Source organism: Dama dama, chromosome 4 (genome assembly GCF_033118175.1).
Source record: "Dama dama isolate Ldn47 chromosome 4, ASM3311817v1, whole genome shotgun sequence".
NCBI classification, from domain to species: domain Eukaryota; kingdom Metazoa; phylum Chordata; class Mammalia; order Artiodactyla; family Cervidae; genus Dama; species Dama dama.
In genome coordinates, this window is record NC_083684.1 from 62,095,657 (window position 1) to 62,106,438 (window position 10,782).

Here is a 10,782-nt window from a genome sequence, read left to right on the forward strand (position 1 = left end):
TGGATGGGGGGCGGAGCGGCAGGGGCGGGGCGTTGTAGGGGCGGAGCCACGGGGGGAGAGACAGATGTGACTGGGTGAGAGGAGGTGATGGAGGAAAGGGGCGGGGCCGAAGGGAGGGAGGAACTGAATTGATTGGTTTCTGACGGGGTGAGGGCGGGGCTGAAACTGGGAAAAGGCCCCAGACTCGAACACTGCCTAGATGGACGGGGCGGGGCCACACATGCGAAACACCGATTGGGTCTTTCTGAGATAAGGGGCGGGGCCGAGCGAGGTGTTAAAGGGGCTGGATGGGAAGCGAAAGTTGCGTTTGGCCGCCCTAGGAGAACAGAGGAGGCGGGGCTAGATGTGAGAAAGAGATCTGATTTAACTAAAAAAAGGAGCGGGGTGGGTAGAGGAATAGGACTTGTCCAAGCTATTTAAAGGGGCCTGACGGTCCCAGACTGGCGGAGGCAGGGCTTGGGCCACAAGGCGGATGGCCGTCCGAATTGGATAGAGACGGGCCTAAAGAGCCGGCAAGCAGTACCTGGTGGAGTGGGGCAGATGGAGTCTGCCGGGTTGGGATCCTAACATTGCTTGGACGGGGCAGAGCGGATCTTAAGAAGAGGCAGGGCCACAGAAATCAGAAAGTCCTAATTCTGGGAGGATTAGAGGGCCGGACTGAGCGAGGGGCGGGAACTGGAAATGAAGAGTGGCACTGGGCTGAACTGAAAAGGAACAGAGAAAGGGGAACAGGGACTAAGACCCGGTAGAGAGGGGACGGAATGGGGCGAGGCCTGGAAACCTGAGAGCTTCTGACTAGGTCTAATGGAGGAGGAGAGGTAAAGAAAGTACCGGGTCAGAGCTGCAAACTCGGCCCGATTAACCGGGGCTGGACCGGAAGAATGCCAGGATGGATGGGAAGAGACTGAGAGAGGTGGGTGGGGTCCACGAATGGTAGTAAACGTCTTGAATTGCCTGTGGAAATGCAAGACTAAGAGAGGAGAGGGGCTTTAAGGGTCTTGAAAGCAACCAGTGTAGGCGGGGGCGGGGCAAGGCTAAGAGTGTAGATAATGGCTAAGGAAAATGTGAGACCTGCAAAGAGTACAAGGCTATCGGGATGGACGGAGCGGTGGAACCTAAAACGGGAAATCTTGGAGGCCAAATAACCTGGGAGAGAGTCCTAAGGGTCAGCAGGGCCTTAAAAGGGGGAACGCGGTGAGGGAAAGGGGACAAGGTATAGATAATGGCAGACTGCAGCCAGGAGAACCGAGGAATGGATGAGAACTGGTGAGGAGAGTCTTAAGGGAGGCGGAGGGGAGAAACTAATAAAACACCAGGAAGCACAGTCTAGGCTGAGGCAACAGGCAGGGCCGATAGGAAATTGGGCGGAGCCAGGTGTCGGAGCGTCCGGCAGAGAGGGCAGGGAGATGGGGGCGGGGCCAATGGAGGGCGGGACCAGAACTAGGCGGACCGCCTAGCAGCGGTCCGGCCCCGCCCCCTGGGCGGGCCTAGCCGCCGGGTGTTCGGGCGCAGGCGCGGGGCAGGGGCGGGGCCAGCGGCTGCGGCTGGGGCTGCGACGGCCGGAGGCGGTGCCTGTGGGAGGGAAGGGGGCTGGTCAGGGGCTGCGGGCCTCCCCGCTCTGCACTATCCCCGGCAGGTGCGGCGGCTGGTTGGTATCGCCTCCTTACCCATCCCCTCTCCGGCTTCTGTGTCTCTCATCAATGTCTCTTTCTCTGAATATTTGTCCCCCCGCCTCTGCCCTTACTCCTTTGAGACTCTGGCCCCTGCATTCTAAGTCTCTGCCCCCCTCCTCTGAGTCTTACCTCTCTGCTCTCTAAGCCTCAGTCTCCTCTCCCCGGACCATGGCAGGGTCTCCCCACCCTCAATGTCTTTCTCTTGGCCTCTACCTTTTTCTCTGATTTCTCTCTCTCTCTGGCCTCTTTCTCCTCTCTTGGGTTCCTGAACTCCTCTCTCTGGTCTCTTTTCCCTCCTGTCTCTGTCCTTCCTCTTTGTGTTCCTGTCCTCAATACTCCCCTCGCCCCAGTGCTTCCCCCCTCCTCTCTCTGGGTCTCTGTCCCCCCAGCTCTTGTTCTCTGACCACCTCCTTCCCTGTGTCTTTCCCCCCTCCTCCGTCTCTTTTGCCCCTCTGTCACTGCCTTTTCTCTTTCTGTCCTCTCTCTCTTTTCCTCCCTTGGGTCTCTACCCCCTCCCACCCGTGCCTCTTTGACCCCTTTCTGAATCTGTCCCCCTTTTTCTTGGTCTCTGTCCCCACTTCTTTGGGGCTCTGTCCTGCTGTCCTTTGGCCTCTGTCCCTCTCCTGGATCTCTGTCCCTCTCTTTCCGGCTCCCACTGCATCACCCTCTCTAACCCTCACCCTGGCCAGGACTCGAGGCTGCGTCACTGCAGAGTTGCAGAAGTGGGGCCCGTCCTGCGGACCTGGGAGGTAGTTTCCTTCGACTCCCCCACCCCCAGACCTAGGATCCCCCACTACCCCCTGACCCAGTGTTCTCGGGCAGTCCTCAAGCTCCCATGGGACCCGGGAGGACATCGGGACTTCTACTCTTCTCTGCTCCAAATTCTTGTATATCCCTAGGCAGAAGCTGTGAATCCTGAGGTGAAGGAATGGGCTTGGGTTGAGTGAGGCTTTGGGGGCAGGTGGGGGTGGTGATGGATGCTAGGGCAGGGGCTGAGTGGGCATTAGGGGCTGGGAGTAAGCTCTGGGGTAAGGACCTAAGTCAAGTATCACCCCTTATTACCCCCCCCCACCCCAACTCTATACTTTTCTGCATTTGACAGCACGCAGGCACTGGATCAAGTTACCAAATCAGCGTTTTTGCAGAGGTCAGAAGGTGTGGAAGAAGGTGCCCGGGCAGAAGGAAGGGGAGGAGGAAGAAGCGAGGAGGCTGGAATAGGGGAGAATATGGAATGAAACTCGGGATTAGAGACCATGGGATGAGGGGAAGAGGTTCGGTCAAGGATGATCCAGATTCCATCGGGCCCCGGGAAATGTGGATGCCCTCACTTCCATGTGGTCCTCTCCAGGCCCCACCGAGGTATGAGGGGGGATTTATGAGCCTGGATTCTCCATCCATACGGAAGGCTTCTGACGGCATAACGAGGGCTTGAGTTATGGGACACCAGCTTGACAAACAGACCAGAGGGAAGTGGACTCGATTTTTGGCGACAGACACCAGGGGAGGAGAGGTCAATGTCTGTTCACGTCTTCAAACCCTTTCCCCACCCCTCTTCCTTCCCAATCTATCCTTTCTCAGGCCTTCAAGACACAAAATTCCTGAAAGCCCCAAACTCTCACCCTCGTCATCCTTGGCGCCCCTTCCTAACTCTCCCTCTCTCATTCCCCAAAGCCCTGGAATTGTTTCTGACTTCCAAGACCCCTTCCTTGTTCCTCCGCCCACATTCCTACCAGATCAAAATCCAGGACGGACAGTCTACTCCGGGCACTAAAGCTGAAAATGTGGGAACTCTCTGACTCTGATCCTTGATCCCTCCGAGAGACCCTCCGAGTACCTCTCCGCTGTAATCTTTGAGTCCCCGTCTCCCTTGTCCCCCGCCTTCAAAACTGGGACTTGGGCTGTCTTACCACCCCCGGACCCTTGAGCCTTCTCCCCCCACCCCTCCTCCGTACTCACCCCAAGTCGAGGCGGGGCGGGGATGAGGGAATCCGGGGCTGGCGATGGGGGGAGGGGTGACCCAGCCCCGGCAAGCTCCCGGCAGCTAGAGGCTGCGGAGGAGGTGGGGGGGGTGACATCATCGCCGGAGGAGGGGCGGCTCAGCTCCCCCCACCCACCCGGGGGCTTCAAGCCCCGCCTTTATGGCGTACCCAGGGGTCCCGAAATCCCAAAGGTCGAGAGGAGGAATAGGAGATAAAGTGTGCGGGAATGGTATGCCCTCCCCTTAGAACAAAGGTTGGGAAACCCGTTACGGTTTCAGACACCCCCCCACTGCCACCTGTCGCTGCGGTCGCGACCTGTCGCCTCCTACGCGTGTTGTGGCTACGCCCGCCCACGTCAGCGCGTGAACACCGCTCAGACTACAACGTCCGTGATGCTCTGCGGCGTCGGCTGCCTTTGAGAAGAGGCAGTGTAGGCGAGGGGCTTCATGGGCTTCGTAGTACAAGGTCCTCCCACCGGTGTGATCTGGGAGAAATGGAACAATGCCTTTCTGTCTCAACTCCAGAAAGCCGGACACTAACTTTTTTTCCTCCCCCTAAAAAAAAAAAAAAGAAAAGAAAAAAAAAAAAGGAAGCGACCTCGGTAAGTTTGAGGTAAATAGTAAATTTTTTTTTTATTATCAGGGAGTGCGCATGCGCTTAACCAGGGACTCAACCGAAGGACTGCGCCTGCGCAAGCTCGCCCCTTCACTGTCTTGGTCCTCGAGGTCGAGCGCGGGCCAAACCCACTCGAGCGCCGCTTTTCCTGTCGCCACGGTCGAAGACAGCCACGTAGCTACCCAAGAAGACATCACCGAGGATCCAGAAGGGCCCTGAGGGCGGAGGCACGTCCAGAGCCGCGAAGCCAGACAAACAGACACTGAAGCCACTCCGAGTAATCTACAAGGCGATAAGACCAGTCACAGGTGTCACGGCCACCGGCCTGCCTTTCTCCTAGAAGCCAGAGCATCGCCCTGCCCACCACTAGATATGTTTCTGTGCCGCCAACTTGGACGTAGTGACGTCTCACTCCCAGCCCCACCCTTCCAGATGCGTCACTCTGGCGTCATTGTGACGGCCACCTACCTGGATGACGTAGTCCTGGGCCGTGAGGTTAAACCAGACCCCCCCAAGAAGGAAGGAGACTGGAGGGAGCGTTGGGATTTTCGAGCACTCGATGTAGTACTGAGGAAAAAGAGGAACAAGTCCGAGATGAGGGATTCCTTCTCGGCTCAAATTTTTTCTGTGGCTCCCCAGTGCAGCAGGGTCATGTCCATTTTGGGCAACTAGGTGTTAAAGACCTTGTGTGGTCAGGCTCTACTGTATTATGTAGCCTTACTGGCTCTTCCTTACTCCTGTATAATTCTTGCCACTTATCCTAGGCTCCCATTTGATCAGGTCCTCTTTTCCTTTAACTGAAAATCGAAAACTGGTAGCCCATGGGCCATATTGGGCCTGCAGGTATATGTAATTGGTCTTACACTCATCATGTTCACTCACTCTCATCCAGTAAACCTGGGTCACCGTCCTCTTCTATACACTGTGACACTCAGGATAGACTCTAGGGAGGTGTCTGCTTCCTCCCACTAGCCCCCCAACCTCTCACTCACAAGGTCCAGTGCTTTTTGCCCTGGGATGCCCTCCTACCCATCTGATTTCCCACCTTCAGGCTAGAGCATCCTGTACAGTGACCACTGTTAAATCCCTGTGAGTCTCCCCAGCCCACGTGCACCAGCCACCAGGTCCTCACCTCCCCCATCAGCAGGGGGATTGCCCCAATGGCTTTCTGCAGGGCCCGGATCTCCTCAGTGGGTCCTGTGATGAGAGATGTGCCTGTGTCCAGAATGGCAGCACAGCCCCGGGCACAGATAGTTAGCCCTGTGCCCACCTGAACACTGTGAGGAAGAAATGGGCAGTCATTAGAGCTGGCATCCTAGGAGGCAAGACCCCCAGCCCTGTCCTCCCTCAGAGCTAGGAGTCCAGGCCCGCAACCCCCTCCTCCATCAGACCCAGGGAATCTGGATCCCCAACTCCCTTTTCCTCAGGACACTGGAGTTTAGGCTCTAGCCCACTCCTCCCAGGCCTAGGAGGCCAGGTTCCTCACCGCTCCATGTGGATCTGCCAAAAAGCGGGGATCATGACTGGCACAAAGGTAAGGGGTGGGATGTAGTGTGCTGGGTCTGAGCCACCCAGGACCAGCTCTCCTCCGTCAGCTGCCTCAGGGTTCCTGCAGAGGCAGACAGTTGTAGGTGTCATGGGAATTTCTCCTGTCAGCCCCAAGAATGGCCAAGGGAGGGACTTCGTGCCAAAGGGGTGATGTCTGGGATCTAGTTGGGATAGTGGGATGCAGGCAGGACCTCATTGTGGGGACTGGAAGCAAGGCAAGTAATGAAGAGAAATGGGGATTTTCTTGGGGGAGGTTAGGATTTCAGGGTCTTGGGGGGCTTCCTGAAGTGGGCATGGGACTTCTTGATTTGCTCATAGAAAGCAGGACTTTGGGGGGAGTAGAGCATTGAGATTTCTGAATTGGCTCTGGGTGGCATGATTGAGAGGAGTGAGGCACCCCAGGTGGATGATGAGACTTTCTGAATTGCATGTCTAGACATTCAGTGGAATTAGACTTCTTCGGTTGGCTGAGAGTGATGGGAATGGGGCGGGGGGTGGGGGGGGTGGTAGGGGTGGGGACTTCCCAGAAGTGTGGAAGGACAGGATCTTCTAAGTGTTAGGTGGACGAATTCCCTGGCAATCCAGTGGTTAGGACTCCGTGCATCCCCTGCAAGGGTCACTGGTTTGATCCCTGGTCGGGGAACTATGCTGACCCAGGCAAAAAGAAGAAAAGTGGATGGGACTTCCTGGGTTGGACAAACAGATAATTAAAGACATAGAATTTCCTCCTGGCAGACTTCCTGAATGACAGATGGGACTTTTTGAGTGTAAGGTTTAAGCTTCCTAAAAGGTAGATGGGACTTCTTAGGTTAAAAGGGGGCAATTCCTGACTTCTGATGTGTGTTCCCAAATGGAATTGGGATTTCTTTATGCTGAAGATGGGGTTCTTAAATTCAGTATTTGATGGGGTAGGGCATGGAATTTCCTGATTTGAGCTTTGAAACGTGAAACATTTTAAATGATGGTGAATTTTTTAGTAGGTCTCAAGGTGTTGCTTAGCGAGTGGAACTTCTGAATAGGGTTCAGTTGTTTCTCCTATTGGGACAGTGACTTCCTGAATGGAGGGCGGGACTTCCTTTATTGGGCAAGGGACTTCCTGAAGGAGGGCAGGACTTCCTCCTTGGGACTAGGACTTAGAGGAAGGTAGACCCTCGCCCGTTACCTGTTGAGGTAGAAGGAGAAGACAGGCTTATCCAGTAGGCCCTGGTCCACCAGTCTGTCCAGCGGGGGCCGAACTCCTCCCACGGCCAGAACAGGAAAACCGAGGCCCAGTATCCCATCAAAGTGGGCAAAAATGAAGACCAGGCTGGGCTCCCACAGAGCCTCCCCAAAAGTCACTGTTGCACCTGTGATTCCCCCAATCTGGGGTAGATTCAAAAGGAGTGAGACTTCCGGGAGGACGTTACCTACATAACGCTGAGGTCTCCCAAACCAAGGCATGAATCCCAGGTCGGATCCTCAAAACCCCCTGGAGCTGTGAACCCCTCCAACTGCCTAAGAAGCTCTGCCTGGCAAAGGCCGACCCCTGCCTAGGAGGCCCCGCCCCACCCTCCTTCCTCCAGGAAGCCCCGCCTCCCACTTCCGAAGCTGCGTCTGTCTGTTTACTCAGGAGGCTCCGCCTCTCCAAACCCCTCCCTAAACCAGATAATTTTAGAAATCGGCTGCTTCTAGGCTCCCGCCGTCCCGGGAACAAGGTCACGCACAGTCAGCTTGTCCTCACTCAGGATGCCGGCTAGGCGCCCGGTTCCATATTGAATGGCAAACTTGGTCCCATTGGATCGGAAGGAGCTGGAGGATTTGGGGTTGAAGCGGTGGTGGAGCCCTAGGTTAGAGGGTCAAGGAGACGTCACTGGGGAAGAGAGGTCTTCCCGGTGCCTCCTGCCCCTCCGGCCGACTCACCTGTGAGGGTGTGTCGGAAGAGAACAGGTCCTCAAAAACCCTGGGAAGACCAGGCCCAGCCCTCCTCCTCCCGTTACCCGAGTTCAACCTTAATTTCCCCCATAAAAGCTCACAGCAGGGTAGACTGAAGAAGTGGCATCTCACAGATGGAACCCAGAGGTTGGAGGAGCCAGTGTCAAAGACGACAGAGAAGTTTTGTGGGGGGGTCCCCAGCCCAATTTCCCCATAATACTGGGCCTGATGGCAAAACAGGAGAGGTTGTGGATGAAGAGCTTGACTTCAGGGCAGGAAGGTTGGGGTGGGGGCTGGAGGAAGTGGGGGGGGGGGGGTGTGGCAGCCTGTGTAGGGCTGTGACCTACGTTCATATAATTGGAGAGAGGCACAAAGAAGGTCTTGTTCCCAGGGGGTGGAGCCCCCAAACTGGGGGGCTCTGCTAGCTTCTCCCATCCCCTCAGTGGGTTCAGGGCCTTGAATCCAGTGTTGACTCTTCGAAGTGGGATCCTGTGGGGGAAGAGATGCCAACAGTTAAGGAGCTACTCTTTCTAGAGATCCTCCATAACAGACTTCCCCAAAGAGGATATGATGACAATGTAAACATTTCCATGGTCCTGGAGTAATGGTCACTACCGGTTCAGTTCAGTCGTTCAGTCATATCCGACCTTTTGCAACTCCATGGACTGAAGCACACCAGGCTTCCCTGTCCATCACCAACTCCTGGGGCTTGCTCAAACTCATGTCCATCGAGTCGGTGATGCCTTCCAACCATCTCATCCTCTGTTGTCCCCTTCTCCTCCAGACTTCAATCTTTCCCAGCATCAGGGTCACTGCCAGGAGCCCTACAAAAGTGACCTTCCAGACACCCCCGCCCAGACACCTACCAAACCACAATGACAGATTTCCCCTGAAGACTCTCCAAAGAGCAAACCATCCCAAGCAGACTCTCCCCAAAATGTTTCAATAAAAGACATTCCAAATGTAAAATAAGCCATTCCGACGTACACGAAGTTCTCCCAAGATTCTAACATATTCGGGGATGGATTGAGAGTTTGGGATTAGCAGGTGCAAGCTATCAATATTTTTTAATATTTTACTTATTTATTTGGCTGTGTCAGGTGTTGCTGCACATGGGATAGAGGCCATCATTGCAGCATGTGACGTCTTTTAATTGCAGCGTGCAAACTCTTAGTTGTGGCGTGGGGGATCTAGCTCCCTGATCAGGGACCAAACCTGTGCCCCCTGCATTGGGAGCCTGGAGTCTTAGCCATTGGATCACCAGGAAAGTCCCGGAAACTATCAATATCGTATATATAGAATGGATAAACAGCAAGTTCCTATGGTATAGCACAGGGGACTATAGTCAATATCATGTAATAAACCACAATGGAAAAGAATATGAAAAAGAATGCATATAGGACTTCCCTGGTGGCACAGTGAATAGGACTCTGCCAGCCAGTGCAGGGGATATGGGTTCCGTCTCTGGTCCAGGAAGATTCCACGCACCACGAAACAGCTAAGCCCATGCGCCACAACTACCGAAGTCTACATGCCTGGAGCCTGTGTCCCCCACAAGAGAAGCCACTGCAACGAGGAGCCCTCACACCACAATGAAGAGTAGCCCCTGCTCGCTGCAACTGAAGAAAGCCCGTGCAAAGCAACGGAGACCCAGCACAACCAGTGGTTGAGGCTCCGAGCTTCCACTGCAACAGGTGAGGTTCCATCCCTGGTCAGGGAACTAAGACCCCACATGTCTCAACTGAGAGTTACTATGCCACAACTAATAATCCCACATGTCACAGAGAAGATCTTGTATGCCACAACTAAGACCTGGTGCAGCCAAATAAATACAAAATTCAAAAGTGAAATAAATTTTAGAACTGCTACTTTCTGATTGAGTAGGTGTCTAGGACGGAGCCCAAAGATTTGCATTTCTACCAGGTTCCTGGGTCCTGCTCATGCCGGTGTTGTTGGTCCTGAGTCAATACTCAGAGAATCACGACTCTTTACATTGACTAGGGAAGTGGCCATGATCTATTAGGTTGAAAAAGTAGGTTAGCAAACATCATGTGCAATAATCTTTTTGTACCTGCTTGTAGTTTCTCCTTGGGGCTCTGCTCTCCGTGACCGCTCCCCCACCACCACCCATGACTCAATCTTTGAGAGGCTTAAGAATGTGAAGTGGGGATAAAATGTTTCCTGGAAGAGTAGACCCCCTTCTGCCATTAAGAGTTCCAGAAAGTGGAGAGAAGAGAGGAGAGGAAGGGAGAGACTGGGGGAGGCAACAGAGGTGGGGGTGAGGTCATAGGGGTCCCTAAAACGGGACTTCTTGAGACCTCAACAATTTGGAAGATGGAAAACTGGGGGAGTCTCAATTTAAATGTCAGACCTGTCTCTCCAAGTTTTGTTGGAAGAGGGGTGTCAGAGGTCTGGAGATTTCAGTATCAGATCATCACAGCTCAAAGTGGGACCAGCTGAGTCCTTCCAAAAATGTGTACTGAGAAGATTGGGATGGGCCCCAACCCAGGGTTTCAGGGTGAAGAACCTTGGGCTGAAAGGGCTTGGGTCTCAGGAGAGATCAGGGAGGACCCTTCAGTGGGTGAAAGCCCAATCTGGAGACCCAGGAACCAAAAAGGTAGGAGTCCTGGGTGCTGGGGTGCCAGGTTTGGGAGTCCCTGAACTGGGGAGCCCTGGACTTGAGGGTAAGAGGGAGAGAGACTGTCCCAGGTTTGAGGGTGATGGGGGTCCCCAGTACCGGATCAGCGTGGCCCCGGCGGGCTCCAGGGTCATGAACGGTGGCAGCAGCAGCAGCAGCAGCAGCAACCATGGCAGAGACATCTCTGGGGACCGTGTGGACCCAGGCATCCTGCAGCTCTGCTTTCTTTTAGCGGAGACTCCGCCCTGTTCACTGCCCACTCCACCAAGACATGGAGTTTCTTGATGGTTGATGTCGGGATAACGGGTGGTACTTTTGAAGGGATGTGCAGAATATTTTTGTAGGGTCTCCAGAAGTATTATCCTGTTACTGGCATGCCTCACTCCCAGATTCAGTGGTGGTGGAGGGTCTTCTGTGC

At 54.6% G+C, this 10,782-nt stretch overlaps 1 protein-coding gene across 1 annotated transcript; it reads right to left on the reverse strand.

Moving 5' to 3' along the window:
* Window positions 1-4,258: 4,258 nt before the first annotated feature.
* On the reverse strand, window positions 4,259-10,782 carry NAPSA (napsin A aspartic peptidase). Its single transcript, XM_061139927.1, has 9 exons — window positions 10,464-10,782; window positions 8,074-8,215; window positions 7,828-7,951; window positions 7,519-7,637; window positions 6,978-7,177; window positions 5,754-5,876; window positions 5,400-5,544; window positions 4,736-4,834; window positions 4,259-4,549 (listed from the first exon to the last, which is right to left on the reverse strand). The coding sequence occupies exons 1-9, from the start codon at window positions 10,571-10,573 to the stop codon at window positions 4,358-4,360; spliced, it is 1,254 nt and encodes a 417-aa protein (XP_060995910.1). The 5' UTR covers window positions 10,574-10,782; the 3' UTR covers window positions 4,259-4,357.

Excerpts from the sequence above, each read along its gene's own strand:
- NAPSA (XM_061139927.1), bottom strand. The coding sequence starts at position 10,573 with ATGCCTGGGTCCACACGGTCCCCAGAGATGTCTCTGCCATGGTTGCTG. Across the intron at positions 5,877-6,977 it reads TTCTCCTTCTACCTCAACAG|GAACCCTGAGGCAGCTGACG; the intron begins GTAACGGGCGAG and ends CTGCCTCTGCAG. Across the intron at positions 4,550-4,735 it reads CCCAGGACTACGTCATCCAG|ATTACTCGGAGTGGCTTCAG; the intron begins GTAGGTGGCCGT and ends ATCGCCTTGTAG.